The sequence below is a fragment of the Triticum aestivum genome, chromosome 5D (assembly GCF_018294505.1).
Source record: "Triticum aestivum cultivar Chinese Spring chromosome 5D, IWGSC CS RefSeq v2.1, whole genome shotgun sequence".
Classification (NCBI taxonomy): Eukaryota; Viridiplantae; Streptophyta; class Magnoliopsida; order Poales; family Poaceae; genus Triticum; species Triticum aestivum.
The window spans coordinates 439,966,546-439,989,069 of NC_057808.1; the positions used below are offsets into that span (position 1 = coordinate 439,966,546).

Sequence of the window (22,524 nt, forward strand, 5' to 3'; positions counted from 1 at the left end):
AGCTCGAGGGAACTTGAGATAGCTGCTTCTCACGTCTTCACTCCAGCAAACTTCTATATGTTGCAAGCTGATCTTAGGAAAATTGGTGGCATGGAGATTGTAGAAATAAAGCTCGGAGACGGATCACAGCAGTACATCGTGGCCTCGAAGAATAACCGGAAGAGCCGTTTTTGGGTGGAGTACACTCCAGCGCAGAAACTATAAGGTGCAGTTGCAGAAGAATGATTCGAAAGGGTCTACCTTGCAAGCACATATTCCATGTACTGAAGTACTTGAATATATCTGAAATACCAAAGTGTTTAGTTCTTGTGCGGTTCACGAAAGACGCAAGGTTGGGACTGCCCGCCAGGCGCACAAGCGATCTGTTGGGATTTGGATGGACTGGAGCAGCTGAAAGAATGAAATATAGCCAGGTCAGTGTGTTGGCTTCAGAAGCTATGCATGCAGCATGCAAACACCCAACTTTGTGGGATCAGTTACAGGAGAGTTTGAAGGCCGTGATAGCTAAGAGCCATGAGTATGATCAGCTAAAGGAAAATTTGAGTAAGAAAACGGCTGATCTTAGTACTTGTGCAATTGAATATGTAGATGATGGTGAAGGCAACATAGTTGAAGTTCATGATCCTATTAAAGTATCAACGAAAGGTGCAACTAAGGTAGATGAGAACCGCCCTATGTCGAAAAATGGTAGGCCACTTTCGTACGACGAGATCAGAATCAGGTGCGGCGCATGCAAATTGCTAGGGCACACTAAACGCAGCAAGAAATGCAAACTAAATAAGAAGTAAGTTTTTGTATGCATTGTAGGTTATAATTGTTTTTAACTTGTCATTCATTAACTTTTCCTGTTATCGTGTGCAGAAGCGTGGTGGGCGAAGAAGAGTAGAACAGTTGCTAAAGTTATGTTAGGATGAATCCAGTGATCTAATAGTGAGGTGTTTACAATGTGTTACTGCATACATGATACATGATATATACTATTGCAAGAGGCCAGTACCTTGAGATAGTGCTTGTAGCATATATGGACTAAACAGGAGGCGGTCACTAGGGACTTTAATCATGGAAAATGGATAGCATTTTAGCCATTGTAATGATGGCATCTTTTGTGTTGTCCACTGTAGTTATATTATATTAGAAAACTAGACGATACCTGGCATGTTGTTGCGGGAATGTTTTGCAATATATTCATAGAGAAATGGTTACGTGTAACATGTATATGTTGTTGCGGGAATATTTTGTTTGCATGTTGTGGTGGACCTTTCTCCATACATGTTGAATGACGAGGTGGCAAACTTGCATGTTAAGAGAAATAGGTTAGTGGTGGCTAGTTGTTTAGATATAGAAGATGTAATTATGTGTGGTAATAATTAAAAAAAATTCACTCCTTTGGTTCACCACCATTTAGATATAGAAGATACCAGCTCACTTTGGTCTATAGTATAGACTTCGTACCAAAAACCCACCATTTTCCCCTTATAAAGAAAAGAAAAACCCACCATTTTATGGCTTGTAGTGTAACTCGGGCCGCTTGTCGCGATGACGTGGAGGGGGGGGTGACGGATGCCGTAAGACGGCGCGACACACGGCCGCTCCCATTGCCGAGCCCATTTAACAATTTTTATTTTGATTACAGCCCGTTTAAATGGGCCGCGCTGGCCACCTGGTCGGGGCGGTTCTTCCCTCGCGATCTCCACGCGCGTTCTATCTATCCACTGCAACCGCCGCCGCCGCTGCCGCCACCGATCCACGTCTTGCCGCCGGTCACGTTACGCCATGGTTTCGTGGAGCGACGAGTCGAGCTCTTCTTCGGATGGCGAATCCGTGACTAGCCTGCAGGTACGCTCCTACTATATAATCTCCAAATAGTGCTAGGCTTAGGGTTAGAGTTCTTCATTTCCGGTATTTAACGCAGGGCGTTGATTTGTGCATTATCTCTGTTGTTTCGTTTAGCTTCCTACGACTATCCCTTGCTATGAATGGAGTGGCATTGCTCACGATCTGTCTTCTCGTTGTCTGCATCGAGAACCTTGCGTCAGGCTAGTTGCTTTTGATTCCTTGGACACTGGCAGACGTTTTCTTGCCTGTGGTCAGAAGGTATGTTGTTCCGTACTGTAAATATATGTTTAAATTACCTCGTGCTCGATTTACTTCGCGGTAATCCATTGTTCTGCCCAAAATTGCATACATTTCAATTAATTTGTGCATTTACAAAGTCCGTATTTATGTTGTTTTTTACGGTCTAATATTTGTTTTAGCACATAATAGCATATACTTGTAGTTAATTGATCCATATATATATATATATATATATATATATATATATATATATATATATATATATATATATATGTATGTATGTATATCATTGCGTGCTACATTTTGTGTTTATATGATTGAGACCATATTTTTAGTGCATTGCATGTAATTGTATTGCATTTGTGCATATATGATTGAGACCATATTTTTTCATACTGTAGGAAGAAGTGAAATGTAACTATGTGGAATGGATAGACCCGGAGTGGTTAGTGGCTACGAAGTTCTGCCTGAGAGAACTGTGGAGCATGTATGACGAGAAGCTGAGACAGAATATTAAGAATGCTGAAGAAAAATGCATGTTAATTGGAGAAAAGAGGAGGACGGAGGAAGAGCTGAGATTTTTCAAAATGGACTTTGCTAAACTGGTGGCTGATAAGGAGGATGCTCTCACGCAGTTGGGCAATGCAAGATTGTCACTTAGCGATCTCAAAGAGGAGCTGGAGAAGAATAAGATGGCAGATCATGGTTGTGCCAATCTACATCAGGTCCTGAGGGTAAAGGCTGAGAAAGACCGGGACCGGGTGGTGCTAGAGAGAGACCAAGTGATGAGAGAGAGGGACCAGCTGAAGCAAGAGAAGAAAAAACTTGAGTATATTATTGCAGATTTTCTCAAACAGAAACATGGGTACGTTGATAAGATCAAGAAGCTGAAGGAGATTTGTGATGAATTTTAAGTATGTTTTGTGGTTTATTGTTGAACAGAATGATCAAGTCCTATCTGCATTGTGGCCAGTTCATTTGTGTAAGGTCTAAGTATATTATATTAACCAATAAATTATATCACTTTCGAAATAGTTTGCCCTTGTTTGACCTGCATCCTAATGCGGGTTCTTGGCTAAGCACTGAAATTATTTTGCTTCCACCGGAGCTCTAAATCGTACTGATCAAGGGGGCGAAATAGTAGTTGATCATGTGATTGATGGTGCTACTGATCCTGATCTTCATGATGCAGAAAAGGAAAAGGCTAACAAAAATGCAGCAAAAAAACTGTGCAACGAGATTTGAAGCAACACATAACGCCAAGGCAGTCTGGCGCAAGACACGAGGAAGATCCACCTGTGGACGCTGATCCCGAGAGATCCAGCGGCAATCATGCTCTCGGGATCCCAGGCGGATCTGCCTACTCCACCAACCGCAGGATCCACGGGTGGCCCGTCTGCGTCCGACACGCGGGCTGTCTCCACCGAGCGGTCGGGCGGGACCGGACCTGGCGCGTCCCCCCGCGCCAACTGGCGCTCGTCGACTGGGTCGCCCGCGCTGGGACCGGATCTGTCGTTGTCTCGGGCGCGGGATCCCACACCGGATGGCACGACAGCCGAGGTTGATTCTCAGGCAAACAAAAAGGAATTTATCAACTTTTTTTCTTATTGTTGAATAATGCCAAATCAAATCAAAAAAATATGCAAAAGTAAAAAGGAAATGAATTACTCTTCCATGGAAGAAAAGAATGAACACAACAGCAAAAAACATTAAGGTAGAGCAAATGAAGGGAAGCAAAAATTTATTGGTACGAAACGTATAGTCTGACTGCATTACACATACACAAGTATGTGTGAGCGACCAAAAATCCACACAAAATCCATGGTATCGTGCTTATTACATGAATGATAGAAAATCAAAGTTGTCCATGCCGGGAAACGTGCTTCCGGACTTAAAACAAACGACTGAAACTAGAATCTTGAATCATGTATGATGTCTTCACGCCTTGCTTTTCTTTGCGATGTCGCGGATTTTGTTCTTCACACATTCGAGCGTGTTGGTAGGTGAGAGAACCAACTCGGCGATGAGACGCCTTCTCCTTGCATTAACCGTGCCCTGCAATTTTTAGAACAAGGTTTAATGAATAGAAGTTGGTATTATACGATAATTGTACAAGTGTACGAGCAGAGAGGAGAAATTACCTGGGTAAAATCGGCGGTCCATCGATCCCCGTCCCAATGCTCCATAACTTCAATCACAAAAAGGCCACAAGAGTTCCTAATATATATGCAAACATTAGTCACCGTGCACACGAACATGTCTTTCGTAAGTAGAAAATGATGAACCATAACTCACCCGTCCTCTTGTAGTGGCATGTCGATCTGAGGTATGATAGGCCACTTAGTGACGTCTGGATATTTGCCAGGTGTAATACGGTTTGCCTCTTCCATATCAATTGCTATTGCTAGTCGCTATTTTAAAGAAAGTAGTAGTGAGAAACCTATGACATTTCATATGAAGAATGCTCAATGTCGGGGAGAGTACCAGTGCTTTCACAGTGTCGAGAGAGAACTCGAGAGGATAGAGCGAATCAAAAACTCGGAATTCTTTCTTGCGGTTGTGCATCACCACGGTGATCCAATGTGTATTGCCGACGTTCAACGGGATAAACGACTGAAATGTGGAACACATTTGTAATCAGATGCAATTATGCTTGTTGAAATGAGTGTTAATGAACTAGTAAAACATATCGTACCTTATCACGGACGGTATACTCGTGCAGAACCCTACGTACTGCTCCAGCTCTGCTCAGCGCACTATCCATGTTGTATTTCGACGGTTTAGGGTTGTCTCGTGCCTTAGCACGATCAACAAGGTATTTGGACCTCCAGGCTGGACAGAGGTGCCGATCATGACCAACGCGCAGAGCCAAATGTGTCTGATAAGCATCGATAATCTGCGTAAAATAATAGAACATTTTATTTTCATAGGTGACACCTAGATTATGCACTTAAATAGCAGGACATGGTAATAGATCTTACGTCATCCGCCAGCCATGTATGCTCAAGTACCGGTCGTATACTCTCCACAGTCACAGAGGTGCCACGTTCATTGTAGTAAACTCTTTTTGTCATATTCTTCTCAGACCGAGCAGCTGCCTCCACAAACGCAACAGCAGCATCGATGAGTTCCGGTGTCAAATCGTCCTTAACAGAGCCTTCCATGTCATTGTCACTAAACAGAGCTGCATGATAAATTACGAACGTCACGAACGGTGAGTACATGAAATGGTAGTAAATTAAGCACTAAGATAGCTACTAACGGTACCTCTAGTTGCGGTAGTGTTGCCGGATGGCTTAGTACCACGAGCGCTTCGCTTGCCGGGCTTGTCAAGTTTAAAGGGGGATTCAAATTTCTTGGGAACAGTCCGTCGGCGCTTCCCGGATATAACATCGTCTTCTTTTGCGGTTGCTGCAGACTTTTTCCCCTTGGTCTTACCCACCATCCTGTCGATAGAACTTGTAGAAATGTCAATGTCGGACAATTCTGCTCGAGGAGAATTACCTACAATCCAAGGGTTCTCCGGTGTTGCGCCGCACTCATCAGTAGGTTTTGTTGTCTTGTCAACATTTAACTTGGCAGGTGTTTTCTAGTTAACAAAAAAAATAATGTGATAGGTTCAGTTAACGAAAATGAAGATGCATAATTGAGATAAATGAAGACAAATAAATGAAAACATACTTCCTCATCATCGTTGTTCTGGTTTACAACAGGCTCGTCAGGCTGTGTCAAATCAATCACCGGCTCTAGACCGTCAGAGTCATCCTTGTACACGAATTCTTTTTTTTCTGGCGGACCATTCTCAAAGGAATCCACTTCTAGGTCGGCATCGTTGTTGCCGGAAGCCGCAGCAGCCGCTGGCTTGTACATCACACCATTTTGGTTCAACTTCTCTAACAATCTCTGCATTACATAAAAAATATTAATTAATGTCGGCACGGTTTTGCAACTTCAAAAATGTTGTAAACATAGAATTAAGGCTGTGTCACCTCGGCTACTTGTTCTGGTATCTCCTTCATTTGGCTGCGTATGTAATCCATACACCGCTTCATGATGAGGTTCATCATCTCGTCCGCGTTTGAGGCTAACTTGGACTTCTTTGCCGCACCAACGGCGGGCTTCATTTTTGGCTTTTCTGGTTCGGGTACTTTGCGCTCCTGCGCCCTATACTCCTTGGTTATGTTGTCTTCAATCTGCATGTGAAATACAAGTATATGTGATCAATAAAAATATTAATACAACTAATTATGTTATATAAAAGTTAAGAAGTACCCAACGTAATGAATTACCTTGATGTTACCACGGCCACGGCCTTGGTCATAATCAAACTTGTCTCTCCTTGAGGCTGCAGCTTCAGTCCAATTCCTCATTAGAGGTTCCATGGACAAGCTAGGATTGAATGCGCATTCACCTTCCAGAGGCTGAACCTTCTCCCAGTACAGGTACTGCATGAATATGAAAAATTACAATTAGTACTATACAGCAGGTAAATTAGCAATCATATTTTTTTTTTTGCAATGGTACAAGTCTGAAAGGTGTACCTGCAGGAGAGCTAAGTTCCCTCTCGGCCATTGGCGGAGGTGTTTGCCTTTCCTCACGTTGCGAAGGCAGTCCAGCAGAACTGGGAGGGTGAATGCATTCCAATTAATCTTGGATATACGCTTCACATCGTCCACCAATGCGTAATATTGCTTTGGTATAGTCTTGCTCGACATGGGAGCAAGAACTGTTCCAAGCAACACGAGGACAACTCTCCGAAGGAAATAGTCGTCGGCAGATTTATTTTTTGTGATGTCCACAATCAGATCATCGATGACTATGTTACCTGTGGTCTTGCTCAGGAATTGAGGCGGCACTCGATCTTTAACATCCTCACCTTCCTCACCGAGAATACCTTCTGCCGACAGTCCGTGGTTCTCTAAGGCCAAGATGCACTCCACATCCACGGCACCGAGAGACACTTCGCCAACCAAGTCTTGTACAATGAATCTGCCCTTGCTAGGATCAAATATCTCAACCATGTACCGGATCAACAGTGTATGCATCTTCAGCGAAGGTATCTGAAGCATGCTACGGAGTGGTGTTTCGGCAAGTGCGGCCCGTTGACCGGAAGATATACCGGCAATAAGTTTGCACCATTTTTCTACAGCGCAAACAATTTCTCCGTTGAGTTCATCCATCCTGTTAAAAAATATACTTGGTTATAGTACCATAAATTATGTAATCAACTTTTTTCCTAACATATTGTTGCATAAAACATAATAATGGAATACACTATCCCATAGTAGATAGAAAACTATACAACATAATTTATTCATACTGAAACATTCAGCAGAGACACGTGCAGCACATAAAATGACAGTTTAACAAGTACTTATTTAACCAATTAGTTTCATAATAAAAAGCAATCGGTACTGGAACATGCATCGGTGACAGGATGGATGGATTAAAAAACAATAATTTATCTAATAATTTATTTTCATATGGTACTGTACAAATAGATATAAGAATCGGTGACAGTGCCTAATTAACAGTAAATTGAAAAGAAAAAAACGAAATTATGCATACTGGAACATGCATCAAACAAACGTGCATCACATACAATATTAGTCGGCGTCTCATAGTTGCAACATGCATGTCTTAGGGCATTGCTATAACTTAAAGTGACTATGCTATAACTAACACTGATAAAAAAAATTGTTGTTTATTCATAAATCCAACCTACAAGTGAAAGACAACAAACAACATGCAGAAACTAATTTGCAATCGTAGGGCTATCTAATCAAACACACGCACAAACAAATCTAGTGTCATAGGCCTATCTAATCTAATACACGCACAAACAAAAAACATCTACTCCAACAGATGTAATGCGAAGATTATGCGCTAATTAATCTTAGTCCTATCGAATCTAACACACGCACAAAGAAAAGCATCATGGATGCGGTACGGTTGCCAACATACTGGATCGCTCGATGAAGATGGAAGTTCTCGGCGTTGTAATGTGGACGCAGTTCGTCCACGACGGCAAGCACGCGCTGACGACCTGGATGTTCTCGACGATCTTGCTGGGGTTGGGCCGATGCTAGGGACGCAGCTGTCGTGGACTCGGCGGTAGGAGCCGTCGTAGACGACATGAAAGACGATGCCGAGACTAAATAGGAGGAGGAGGATCTCCTAGGTCGTCGTAACCACCAGGGATAGAACGCCCGTGATCTTTGCCTTCCTTAGTTGAGGAGAGGCAGTACGTGCTCCTAAATTAAAGGGATAGGCTTCCCACGCTCGAGTTTTTTTGTAGATTCCGATCCGGGAATTGTGTAACAAATCGCAGCTGCTCCTCTCTTTGAGCGATGAGGGGCTCGTTTCATGTACTTTTTTCTTTTCTTTTTCATATTAGAAAATTTTGATATCAAATAATTATTTCAACTCAACCAAAGGGCCCCAAAAAAATTTCACACAATGGGATGACCATGGACATCATGCATGCCAATTCTCATCGATTTCCGACACTCGATGCATTTACTAGGATTTTGCCGGCGAAAAGAACCCGAAACGTTGCCCGGACATGACGCAACGTTCGTTCGGTGTCAGGAATGGCTCACATGTTGCATGGGGGCCTACATTGGGCATCCTCACATGGTGCCAAAGTTTGGTGTCATTTCATGCAGGCCAGCACATAGCACATGTGCAATCACCATCATTCGGGTCTGCCGTAGGGGGAGCCCGAAGGACGTTGTTTTTCTGGACTCTACCAAATGGCCCCAAAAAAATTTCACGCAATGGGATGACCATGGACATCATGCATGCCAATTCTCATCGATTTCCGACACTCGATGCATTTACTAGGATTTTGCCGGCGAAAAGAACCCGAAACGCTGCCCGGACGTGACGCAACGTTCGTTCGGTGTCAGGAATGGCTCACATGTTGCATGGGGGCCTACATTGGGCATCCTCACATGGTGCCAAAGTTTGGTGTCATTTCATGCAGGCCAGCACATAGCACATGTGCAATCACCATCATTCGGGTCTGCCGTAGGGGGAGCCCGAAGGACGTTGTTTTTCTGGACTCAACCAAATGGCCCCAAATTTTTTTCACGCAATGGGATGACCATGGACATCATGCATGCCAATTCTCATCGATTTCCGACACTCGATGCATTTACTAGGATTTTGCCGGCGAAAAGAACCCGAAACGCTGCCCGGACGTGACGCAATGTTCGTTCGGTGTCAGGAATGGCTCAGATGTTGCATGGGGGCCTACATTGGGCATCCTCACATGGTGCCAAAGTTTGGTGTCATTTCATGCAGGCCAGCACATAGCACATGTGCAATCACCATCATTCGGGTCTGCCGTAGGGGGAGCCCGAAGGACGTTGTTTTTCTGGACTCAACCAAATGGCCCCAAATTTTTTTCACGCAATGGGATGACCATGGACATCATGCATGCCAATTCTCATCGATTTCCGACACTCGATGCATTTACTAGGATTTTGCCGGCGAAAAGAACCCGAAACGCTGCCCGGACGTGACGCAATGTTCGTTCGGTGTCAGGAATGGCTCAGATGTTGCATGGGGGCCTACATTGGGCATCCTCACATGGTGCCAAAGTTTGGTGTCATTTCATGCAGGCCAGCACATAGCACATGTGCAATCACCATCATTCGGGTCTGCCGTAGGGGGAGCCCGAAGGACGTTGTTTTTCTGGACTCAACCAAATGGCCCCAATTTTTTTCACACAACGGGATGACCATGGACATCATGCATGCCAATTCTCATCGATTTCCGACACTCGATGCATTTACTAGGATTTTAAAAAACAATTCAAATGTAAAAAAGATAAGATCTATTAGAATGAAGAAGTGAAATAAAAGATAACATATTATCTTACATTTTGAAAATATTTCAAATATAAAGAAGAGAGCAAATATTAGAATGAAGAAGTGAAATAAAACAGAACATTTTATTTTACAAACTAAAAACATTTCAAATATAATAAAGATAAGAAATATTAGAATGAAGAATTGAAATAAAACACACCATTTTAGTTTATATTTCGTAAATATTATCAATATAAAAACGAGAACGAACAAATGAAATAAAACACAACAAAATTTGGCATATTTTTTTAATTTTAGTAAACACTGTTAGAAATAATATAGAAAAAAGAGATTTGATTTTAAATATTAGAAATATAAACAAGAAAATAAATTTTGGAGTTAAGAAGTGAAAAACAAAGAGAATATAAAACAGATCAGTGCGCGGGTAAGGCTGCCCTGGGCCAGCCCGCCCGAATTGGGCCCAAGGCAGAGCCGCGCAAGGCACAGCGCAGCGCACAGCCGTGGGGTGGTGGGAGTTTAGTCCCACCTCGCCAAGCGAGAGAGCGCCGCACCGGTTTATATACCCGGCTGCGACTCCCCTCCCAAGCTCCTATCATATGCAGGCAGTACATTGCCTAACTCTCGGCCCCTCTGCCCCGTGGGGCCTACTAGCAGCAGAGATATTCTGCACCACGGGCCTGCATCCTGGCCCATGAACGGCTGGGTTCCTAGTCGTATGCAGGCCGTGGTGTATGAATTCTCCTGCTCTGGTAGGTGGGCACTTTTTTTGGCATATTGCCATGTGTTTTGATCTTCAAATCACACACTAAATTATACACATGCTCACTTGCATTCAATACACATTTTTTTGCATATATGACAAGTTAATGTTTTGACCTTCAAATCACCTAATAAATTTTACACATGCTCACTTACATGTAATACACATGGCTATTAATGGGATTTCAACAAAAATGAGGCCGTGGTGTATGAATTCTGCTCCCACATGCATGCCATGGTCATGGTAGGGTGTGCATAAAGTTTGGGATCATTTGGTGGGACCGGCAAGGAAAACCTCTTTCAAACTTGCCCTCCGGCAAACCCGAATGGTCCGGCTTGTACATGGTTCATGTGGAGGCATGCATGAGATGACCCCAACTTTTTCGGAGCATGTGGGCATGGCCAATGTGGTCCCCCAGGCAAGGTGTGCACGAATTCGGACACAATACACACGTTGCGTCATGTCGGGGCACTGTTCTAGGGTTTTATCGCTAACCTTGCAGGGTTAAGCTATGTATTTGAATCTAGAACCAAATTAACGCAACCTTAGAGTTGAAGAACTGGCTGATCCATATATCATTAATAATGCTCTATTTCCACTTCAAGCCAGCATAAACCTATATAACCAAAAGCCAGCATGGCCTGCAGTCTGCCTAACCCATCATCCTAGGATTACAAAGTTCATGAGCACCGCAAAATAACAGCAACAACTACTAAAACATCGCAACAAAGTAAAGGCCACATCTTCAGCAGGAAGTAGAGTCTTCTTTTTTATCCTTCCAGTCTTGCCACGTTGATTCTCCACCCCTGCTTCGCTGTGTACACTTCACTTGCTACTCGCTCTAGCAGTCTTGCTCCCACCTCCAGCACCTTTTTTGTGGCTCCTTTGTCTGCAAAATAGATCAATCAACAATCCTATTAGGGGCTACATTTTTCATGCAGAGAAATAACTATAGTTTTCCCAATACCGCAGTACTAAAATCACATTTATTAGGGGCAACCAAACAGCTCACTGTAAATAAAACTAACATAATCTCAAATACTGAAGTATTCTCAAAGAACTTAGAACATAGTATGCTATCAAATGGGTCCAAACTGACTCACACAGATAGACTAACTGAAGACACTGACATGCCATCACTCTGTTTTCTTGTCCTTCAACTTGCTGATGCGCTCTGAGTGACGAATGCCCATACGGATGTAGGTCTCCGCTTCAATCGGCATGGTCCTATCTCCGAGCTACGGGATCCCTGGACCCACAATCTGCACGTCCGCCGGCTGCTCCTGGACAACATCCTCCTCCTCCTCCTCTCCAGCACTGTCGTCCAGCAGCAGAACAACCTCCTCTTCCCCGCTCTCATCCTTGCTCTGCTCCACATCTTCGCTATCACTCTCATCCTCGCTATGCCCCACATCTTCACTATCACTGTCATCCTTTCTTTGCTCCACATCACTGTCAGAGTGAACATTGGACTGATCAACCGGGGCAGGCACCGCGAGCAACACTCCGACAAGATCTGGCACTGGAATAGGAGGGGCGCGGCGGCGGGAGCGGTACATGTACCACCTCGCACGCTGACGCGGATCCGGGGAGTTCTCCGCTTCGTTCATAGCCCAGAGGAAAACCTGGACTGGAACAACTCCTCGAGCAGGACCAAACAACGATTTCTTCTCATTGCCCGTAAGCACTTTGATGAGACCCCTACCGTGGTCGATGAACATCTGCAAGCTGGGAAACCAGCTACAGATCTCCTCCACATTCACCCTCTTCTCCAGATCGCCCTGACAGAACTTCCCAACTGCCTCCTCCCACATTTCTTGAGCGCGGCGGCAATCACTTGCCGACCGCGACCTCCTTCCCTTCTTGTCCCCCATCGCCGGCGGCGCCAGATGTGAGATTTGAGCACACGGAGTGAATGGGGAACAGAAGCAAAGACCTAGGGTTCGTATCTGCCAGATGAAATGGGGAATTTTTCCCCTCTCCAGCTGATAACCGCGTGTGAGGCCGGCCTGGAACGGCCCACCCAAATTAGGCCCAAATCAAAGCCGCGGCAGGCACTGTCTCGGGGTGGTGGGAGTTTAGTCCCACCTCGCCAACGGAGAGGAGCTCGCACCGGTTTATAAACCCACCTGAGCTAATCATCTCAAGTTCCTATCTAAAGCAGGCAGCTCATTGCCTAACCAGTCTCTCTCTGCCCTGTTGGGCCTACCGGCAACTTATATACATTCACCGCGGGCTTGCATCCTGGCCCAATGGGTTACTAGTCGTATGCAGGCCATGGGGTTTCATATAAATGATGTTGGTAGGCTGGCATTTTTTATTATTTATTTAATTTTTTGCATATGTCACATGTCAAATTTTGCAAACAAGTTTGAATCATTAAATTTTCAAATTATAAATTAAATTTAAAATTTAAAAATATTAAAAATATTTGGACCAAACATTTCCACCATGTGAGGATACCCAAAGTAAATTTTTAAATTTGTATTCAATTTTTTGCATATGTCAAATGTCTAATTTTGCACACAAGTTTGAAACAAAATATGTCCTCTAGACTGACTGGTCAAAACATCGGTCTATACCTCAAGGGGGCATTGTAAAGTATTGTTTTTCCAAAAAAATTTCATAGCCATGTTTGGCACATGTGGGTCACCATGTACAAGAAAATTTGGGTGATTTGGAGGTGGTGGAAAAAATCACGTATGTTAAAAAACTGGCTTAAGTTAGACCAAATGGTCCCTCCGGATCGATGTTGGGTTGGTTTACATGTACATGTACAGGGACCGGAAATGCGCGTGTCAGAGATCGTACTTGCGTGTACATGTACTAATGATCCCAAACTTTCTTCATGGCATCTCATGACCCCATAGAGAATTCATGCATAATGGTTTCCATGTGGGGCAAAATTTTGAATGTTTTTACGGTTTTCTGTGTGTGGGGGGGGGTTAGGGTTCAGGGTACATGCCACATTGTTCACATTGTCCAATTAACACTTTGTATAGATTTTTTGGGTAAAAAATGAACGAAATAATGCAACTAATCTGAACGTAACGTTTGGCATGTATCAAACCAAGTAGCCACTATTCCTAAAAAAACCAGTTAGCCACTAATTTGGCATGCATCGAAGCGCATTACTTCAAAATAACTATTAACCCTACAATCACGGATATATACCTTCCCATTCTACCGCATATCAACCCTATCCTAACCACCCCCATCTACCTTGTTTCTCCTCACATAGCCATCGTCGGGATCGCGCCATCGCTTCTCAAGCGACCACGCCGATGCCGGATTAAAAAGGTCTCCTCCACGGCTCCTCCCATCTTCGATTGCAGTGCTGATTATTTTTTCCATTGATTCGACCAAGAAGTCATTTCCGAAGAGATTAGAAAATACAGCCTTTGCCATAGTTGAGTAGTTCTGGTGTAATTGGAGTACAGGATGTCATGCAAGAGCTTTTTGATTGATAGTTTGTAGTAGTTGTTCGTACGAACTGGTTATGAATATATTTTCTCGGTGGTATTGTTAGGAATTAGTTGGATGAGGTTGTGGATACAGTTTTCATACTATGGGTATATGTGTTGTTGTAGGGACCATGGTCTCAGAGGCGCATAACAACCGTGCGGAGTACGACAAGTCTTTGCATGAAGCGCGCCGGGAGATTGATTTGAAGGTGCAAAAGGATCGCGCTGAGGTAGATAAGAAACTCAAAAAAGAACGTTCATACATGGACAGGATGATAAAGGAGGAGCGTGAGGAGTTTTCCCGTAAGATGGCGAAGATGCGTCTTGAGATTGCAGAAAAGTATAAGTGGGACTGTGAGGACATGGAAAAAAAGTTTTTCCTTGGCTACAAGGAAATGCATCAAACGTTGCAGAAGGACCGGAAGCTTGTGGATAGTATTATACAGACAGAGCGAGTCAGGATGGATGCCTATGTGTTGCAGGCACGTTCGGATATGGACAGCAAGCTGCTACAGGAGCGGTGGGACATGGATTATAAGGCCATGCTGGAGAAGGTCCGTTTGGAAGGACATATGTTAGAAGCCCGTGCGATCTCACGGCCACCCCGACAACATGTCTTCAATTTTTCTCCCCCTGTAAGTATCTCGCACCGATTGTATATATGAAGGACCTACGTATTCTATGATACAAACATCTTCAATTTGTGCCAACCTTATGTCGGCGATTGTATGTAGGCTAAGCATCATGAGACGGCACAATCGCCATCCACTCGAGACATTGCGATAGAGTCACCCGTTCAATGCCACATCACTCCACCCCAACAACATATCTTCAATTCTCCCCTTGTGAGTACCTCGCAACGATGCCATACCCAAGATATGGTATGACCTTTTAAAATTTGTGTGTAAACCCACTGTCGACGTTTCATACACAGGATAAGAAACCTGTGATGGCAGAGTCCCCAGTCACACCACATGAAGGATACATTCCACATAACAAGGTGAGAAGGTTTGAGATGGCACAATCCACAGTCACTCCACATGAAGGATGTCGTGGAATTGTCACGGCAGATGTCCTCGAGCTAGGACTTAGTCGTGGAGCCATCGCAGCTAGGAAGCTTGAAGGGGTTAATGCGGGACAAGGAACACGAGGGTTTATACTGGTTCGGCCCCTTACGGTGAAGGTAAAAGCCTACGTCCAGTTTGAGGAGGTATTGATTAGGGTTACGATCACCGGGGAGCTAAACTGCTATGCCCGGCTCTGGATGAGATTGTCGTCGCCCCTAAACCGCTGTCGGGTCATCCCTTTATATAGGGAGGCTGACGCCCAGCAGCCCTTAGAGTCCCGGCCGGCTTATAAGAGTATCCGGCTCGGACTCTAAACTATACTTGCCTTACGCTACAAGTTCTACTGTAATAATGATTATAACTACGGGCCTTAAGCCATATCCGGGTCTCAGCCCATCTCTGGCCCATCGTCTTGAAACTTGGCTCCAGGCTTCTGGCAACGATCGTATGAGTAACCCGGCCCCTCCTGGCGGGTGACTCTAAGGTCTATATCCTCAACATTAGGCCCCAGATTGATTTGAGCCGGCTCATGTCAATCTTCGACTCTTCTGACAGAAAAAAATCTCCGGCTTATCATTCATGTGAAGGCCATAACCCGGAGTGACGTCATCCTCTAGACTCCGGATAATCCGCCGTGACGTCATTCTCCATTAAGTCCATTTTTTACTCCGCCAGATCCGCAACGGATCTTTGCTTTACTGTCATTCCGAAAATCGAGGCGTCGTGGGGGGGAGATAATCACGCCACGGTCTCCTTGAATCTCGCGCCCACTTATGACCTCGCCTTATAAATAGGCCGGCCCAACAGGTCCTTCTCACGCCTCTTCTTCCTCCTCGCGCCGTCGCTCCTCTGACAGAGCTCTGCCACTGCCGCCGCCGTCGCGCCCCTGGTCTTCATCAACCCGGCCGCTGCATCACCCTGACTCGGACCAGATAACGGCGGCGACCTCCGCTCTTCTCCAACTCCGGTGAGTCTCCTTTGCCCTGTCAGATGGATCTACCGTAGAGTTCGTCGGTGTTCTTCGCGTTCATCGCCATTGCCACAAACCTCAGTAGTTCTCATAGCCACTGTACTTAATCGATCTTTAACCTTGCATAGAGTTAGTGCGGTAGCTGTTTAAGCCTCATTTCAAGTACTAGTAGATCTCCTTCCACTGTATAGATGTCTCATTCGAGCTCAAGAACTTCCCTGCGTCCGTATTTTAGGTCTAGAAAACTTTCTTTGCTCCGACCATTTTGATCCGAAAAAGTTACAGCAGTATGCGAAAACCTGTTTTACCACACTTAGTAAAAACTGCAACAATTGAAACTTGGCGGCTTACATCTCCGGGTTAAAGAAAACATGTGCCATAGAACTTTCCGGTTTAAAGAGAACTATGCTCTGTAGAATCCTCCGGCTTAACTGTAGTGAAACCGTAGATAACCAATTTACTCCGAACCCCCCTGCGGCTTAAATAACCCACTGTATCTGAGAATATATCATTAGTCCCCTTCATAAGCCGCCATCTTAGTTTGAACAATAGATCTCCGGCTTATAATTAACCCGGACACTTTACTCTTTATCATAGACCACCAACTTTCACCATGCCTCCCAAGGCTCCCATCACTTGCAACTGGATGAGGTCCAACGTCACCGACGAGACCCTGGCCAATTTCGTTAAGTCCGGATATTTACCTAAGAAGGAAATCATGTCCTACCGTGCCCCTGACCCGTCGGAAGAGAGACCACAGCCAAGGGACGGGGAGGTAGTGATCTTTGCAGACCATATGAGCCGGGGCTTCGCACCGCCCGGCTCAAAGTTTTTCAGGGACGTGCTCAACTTCTTTGACCTACGGCCTCAGGATATAGGACCCAACTCCCTATCCAACATTTGCAACTTCCAAGTCTTTTGCAAAGTGTACCTTGGAGAAGAGCCCAGTTTGCTGCTTTTCAGAGAGCTGTTCTACTTAAACCGCCAAAATGAGTGTGCCAACGGGCCAAGTCTAGAGTTAGGCGGCATCTCCATCCAGCGGCGTAGGGACTATCTGTTCCCTTACGCAGAGCCGCCGAGCCACCCTAAGGACTGGAATATGACTTGGTTCTACTGCCAAGATACGTCCCCGGCTTACGAAAACCCGCTGCCCGGCTTTCGCCCAACGCGCCTGGAGCCGACTCATCCGCTATCCGACAAACTGACTGCCGCGGAACGCCAGCCTCTGCTTCCAACGATCAATAAGATCAAAGCCCTGCTAGGCAACGGTCTGAACGGAATTGATCTGGTCCGGGTCTGGATCTCATGGCGGGTGATCCCATTGAGCCGCCGCCCCGGCTTAATGTGTGAGTACACCGGGCGAAAGGATGACCCGCAGAGGCACAGTCGCAATGATCTTCCAGAAGACGTTGCAGAGGAAGAGACCAAGGCTCTTCTAAACGAGAGCTTGGCAGACTGCGGAAGAACCGGGCTAGCCCCCTTCTGCAAGACCAATCCAGCTCCAGCGGTAAGCCGCTGACTTTAACTTTTATCTTCGTCTGCATATAACCTTCAACTGAACCATTTAAGAATCAATCATCATATCTTTCAGACTGATGATAAATTCTGGCGGGTCAAATATGACCATGAGGCGGCCAAGAAAGCCAGGAAGGCAAAGAAAACCGCCAAGAAAGCCGCCCCTCGCAAAAGGGAAGCAAACCCACTTCTTCGGAGCTATTGCAATTAAGCGACAGCTCCGAGTCAGAGGTAATCCTTAAACCTTTAAATTCTTGCCATATTTTTTGTTTGTTGCTGTCCGCCTTATCAATATTTGCTCATTGACAGGATGACACCGGCGCCAGTAACCCGGTGGTTGAAGAGGTAATGTCACTTTCCTCCGACTCGGAGCCTTTGCCACAGCTGAAAGTCCGAAGAGTAACCCGGAAAGTAAGCTTTTCACATCCATTAGCTCATCAAGACCCTCAATTTCTTTTGAAGCCGCAGGTTCACGAAAGCCGGCGTCACACCCGGGCCCGTAAGGACACCGACCTCTCCGCCGGGTTACCCGACGCAACAAGGAAGCGTCGCACTGAGGTTTTTTCTCACCTGTACCCTTTTCATCCGTTGGCGGGTGTTATCCGCCAGCCACTCAACTCTTCTGACTCCAATTATCAGGAGACCTCCCCCTCTTCGGGTGACTCCATGCAGTCAAGTCTGCCGGCCTTCAAGACTGCACCCGGGTAATAACAATCTCCTTACATTATCTGTCTGTACTTACTCTTTGTGTGCCTAACACTTCTGTCTTTTCAGTGCCCAGGCGAAGCTCACCAAAAGAGCAAAGAAAACCAGGTCAGCCGGAGTGCCAGACTTGCCTGACCCAGAGGCGACGGTTCAAGAGCCGCCAGCTACCTCTGCGCCCGAAGCCACCATTCCAATGGACACGGCACCTGAGGCCCCTGCCCCGACTACCAAGACAATGACCGAAGCGTCGGTTAACCCGGAGGCCTCCGGCTCAGCCCCACCAGCAGACGACCCGGACGTGGTAATCACCCGGACGGAATTCGTTGAGCCGGGGAGACCGACCGCGTTGGACAAGTGCTCCGCGAAGGGGGAGTTACTGCAGCCCCACCGGGTGAACCTGGACCTCTCCGGCTACACCGACTTGAGCATTGGAGAGCTCGTCTCTGGCTACATCAGCCAAGTCCACAAGAGCCGGGACGCCGAGGTTGCCATGGTCAACCAGATCCAAAAAAAATCCGAGGTACCCTTCTGCCGTCTTCTTACTTTACTGCATAGTTACATTTGCCATGCTAGCCCCCAAGTCGATGACTTATACTTTATATGTTGTAGACTTAGGTTCCGGCTTACTCAACTGAGCCGGCAGTACGTAGATAGAGACGTTCAATATGCATTAGCCCCCAAGTGCCAAGTGCCTTTGCTTGGAAAGCGCTTGGGACTTATATAACAACTGTTAATTAACCCGGAAATACATGCAGGCTGTTGGCAAGAAACTAGAGGCGGACCTTGCGGATCTCAAGAGCCGGCTAAAGATGCAAGAGACGGAGACCCGGAAGGCAAACGCCAAGTTCGTATCCAGCATTGCCACTCAAGAAAATTTGAAGACCGAGTTTGACGCTTAGAGGAAAGCCTGGGTCGAAGAGAAGGCCGCACTGGTAACCCGGGCGGAACAGGCGGAGAAGGCCCTCACTGAGAAGACCGCTGAGCTCTCCGGCCTAAAGCGCCAGGTTTCCCAAATGGTGGCTGCTATCTTCGGTAAGTCGCCTCACCGGCTTTCATCAAGTCTGTATATGCTATGATTCATCCTTGTCACCGGCTTATCTGATCTTGTTAAACAGGTCCCTGGAGCGCCAACCTCAACCAGAGCGTGGTCACCAAGTTAAAGGCCGTGTACACCCTGGTGGAACAGCTCTACACCGGGTCACAGCGTGCCTTAGCTGTGGTGGCCCTATCCAACGAGGTGCCAACTCATCTGGCCGAAGTCCTGCGCCGGCTCGCTGTTCTGCCGCAGCGGATCCAGGAGCTACGACGTGCCTCCGCGAGAGCCGGAGCAATTGCCGCGCTGAGCCGGGCCAAAGCATTCCTGCCGGAGCTAGACCCGGCAGACATCGCCCTGGGTTACCCAAGCCTGAAGGAAGACGGCTCAGCCTTCGACCAGAAGGACTTCGCGGCATGTGTGAAGGCTGTACACCCGGTGGCCACCCTCATCGGGAACGACACCGACTTAACCAAGTACCAGCCGGGTTATGATGCGGAGAATCAGAGGATTCCAACCCCTCGCTATGAAGCCCTCAATCTGATCCCTCCGGCTCGTCAGCACACCTTCGCCCCGGAGATTGACCCGGCCGGGTTAATTGACGAAGAAGCCCAGTTCGAAGCTCTCAGCGGCATCAACTGGAAATCATCGACCTTCGAGGTCTTGGGATCAGCCGGAGGAGAAGACAGAAGTGAGCCGGGGACTTCAACTCAGCGGGCATCATAAGTTAGCTGGCGGCTTATCAAACATTGTTCCATCTTTTAGACTTGAAGAATGATTGTAATAGAGTAAATGCAACAGTTTATCTCTGTCGTGCCATCGTGCACGTTTTGAACGCGAAAGCCCTTTGAATTTGTCTCCTTTATGTTTCTCCGGGTCAGAATCATCCCTTTGTTTTTCTCAACCTCAAAAGATGCCTTTAAGTATCTGCATGGAAAAGGCAAATCACAAGTCTCGAGGCGGCTTACCGCCCTAAGAATCAGGTGTTTGAGATAAATAACCTGGAATTCGAATCAAAAAAGGACTGGCCCTTAATTATACTCTGAACATAGCCATAATAACACACTTAACAGCCTGTAAGCATCTTCCGGTTTAAATAACCCGGGTAGTAAGGTTGATACCTTAACTCCGGTTTACCTGTCTTGATGACACCCATGACGTGCAATTAACACTGTAAACCAAAGTTAAACCGGCAAGTGAAACCCGGCCATGCACACCTCAGAGTAAACTTGTGAAAAAACAGGAGAACTTAGGGGCTTCCGGTTCGAATACGACCAGAGACCCGGCCCCAAGGGGTTAAGCCAAGATTCGGATATGATCATACTGCCCCCAGTGGGTGTGGCGATGCCAATCAAGAGGGTACCGACAGCTATGTTCTCTTTGGTTCGAATACGACCCATGTTTGAACAGGAAGCCCCCAAATGATTCTTAAAATTGTTTAACGACGCTGATTCGAATACGATCCACGTCGGTTCTTAGAGGGGTTAAACTATGATTCAAATATGACCAAAGGCAACCTCGCAATGAGCTCGGCACTTTGCCAGTCAAATGGGTATCGACAGTTATGTTCTCTTTGGTTCGAATACGACCCATGTTTGAACAGGAAGCCCCCAAGTGACCTTTCTGATTACGGCTAGACTCGAATACGATCATAAGCTGGATCCTCCTTTAAATCAGCATGTGAAAAACAACACAAGCATTTTTGGAGGAGAAAAAAGGACAGAGGTCCTGCTTTATTGCTTATCATAATATATACATGTCTGAGACAAATATGTACACCACGAGAGCCGGTAGCTCAAGTGTAGTAAGGCCGAAGCTGAGCTATGTTCCACGGCCGACGGGTCTCCTCCTCAGATTTACGCGAATCTTTATGCTCCCGAATATCAATGAGGTAATATGACCCGTTGTGCAAGTTCTTGCTGACCACAAAGGGCCCTTCCCAAGGTGGGGATAACTTGTGTGTATCTGTTTGATCCTGGATGAGCCGGAGCACAAGGTCGCCTTCCTGGAAGACCCAGGATTTAACCCGGCGGCTATGATAACGGCGCAGGTCTTGTTGGTAAATCGCTGAACGGGCTGCTGCCACATCACGCTGTTCGTCCAACAAGTCCAGAGCATCTTGGCGCGCCTGTTCATTATCCGTCTCAACATAAGCCGCCACGCGAGGTGAATCATGACGGATGTCACTGGGGAGGACTGCTTCTGCTCCATAAACCATGAAGAAAGGCGTGAAGCCTGTAGACCTGTTAGGAGTAGTATTGATGCTCCATAAGACGGAGGGCAACTCCTCCACCCAACAACCCGGCATCCGTTGTAAAGGGACCAAAAGCCGGGGCTTGATACCCTTCAGAATTTCCTGGTTAGATCTCTCAGCCTGACCATTGGATTGAGGATGAGCCACTGAAGAAACATCAAGTCGGATATGCTCTCGTTGACAAAATTCTTCCATGGCGCCTTTGGAGAGATTGGTGCCATTGTCAGTTATAATGCTGTGCGGGAAACCAAAGCGGAAAATCACCTTTTTCATAAATTGAACCGCCATGGCTGCATCGCACTTGCTAACTGGCTCGGCTTCCACCCACTTTGTGAATTTGTCAACTGCCACCAAGAGGTGGGTCTTCTTATCCTTGGACCGTTTAAAAGGCCCAACCATATCAAGCCCCCAAACCGCAAAGGGCCAAGTGATTGGGATCATCCTCAACTCCTGAGCCGGCACGTGAGCCCGTCGTGAGAACCTTTGGCAACCATCACATTTACTGACCATGTCCTCTGCATCAGCGTGAGCCGTCAGCCAATAAAAACCATGACGGAAAGCCTTGGCTACAAGAGATTTTGAGCCGGCATGATGACCACAATCCCCTTCATGGATCTCCCGCAAGATCTCTTGGCCTTCCTCAGGGGAGATACAACGTTGAAATGCCCCTGAAACACTGCGATGATGTAACTCGCCATCGATGACGATCATTGACTTAGCCCGCCGGGTTATTTGCCTGGCCAGAGTTTCATCCTCAGGCAACTCTCCCCGGGTTATATAAGCCAGGTATGGCATTGTCCAGTCTGGTATGACATGAAGAGCCGCCACCAGTCGTGCCTCCG

General features: G+C 46.3%; 1 protein-coding gene across 1 annotated transcript; it reads left to right on the forward strand.

Annotated features, from left to right (window-relative positions):
* The first annotated feature begins 263 nt into the window (after positions 1-263).
* Positions 264-1,081, forward strand: LOC123125362 (uncharacterized). Its single transcript, XM_044545872.1, has 2 exons — positions 264-784; positions 862-1,081. The coding sequence occupies exons 1-2, from the start codon at positions 399-401 to the stop codon at positions 884-886; spliced, it is 411 nt and encodes a 136-aa protein (XP_044401807.1). The 5' UTR covers positions 264-398; the 3' UTR covers positions 887-1,081.
* The last annotated feature ends 21,443 nt before the right edge of the window (positions 1,082-22,524 follow it).

What these genes read in the sequence shown, in the direction of transcription:
- LOC123125362 (XM_044545872.1), top strand. Translation starts at nt 399, where the DNA reads ATGAAATATAGCCAGGTCAGTGTGTTGGCTTCAGAAGCTATGCATGCA. An exon ending in AAATGCAAACTAAATAAGAA is followed by an intron (nt 785 to 861) that starts GTAAGTTTTTGT and finishes TATCGTGTGCAG; the next exon opens with AAGCGTGGTGGGCGAAGAAG.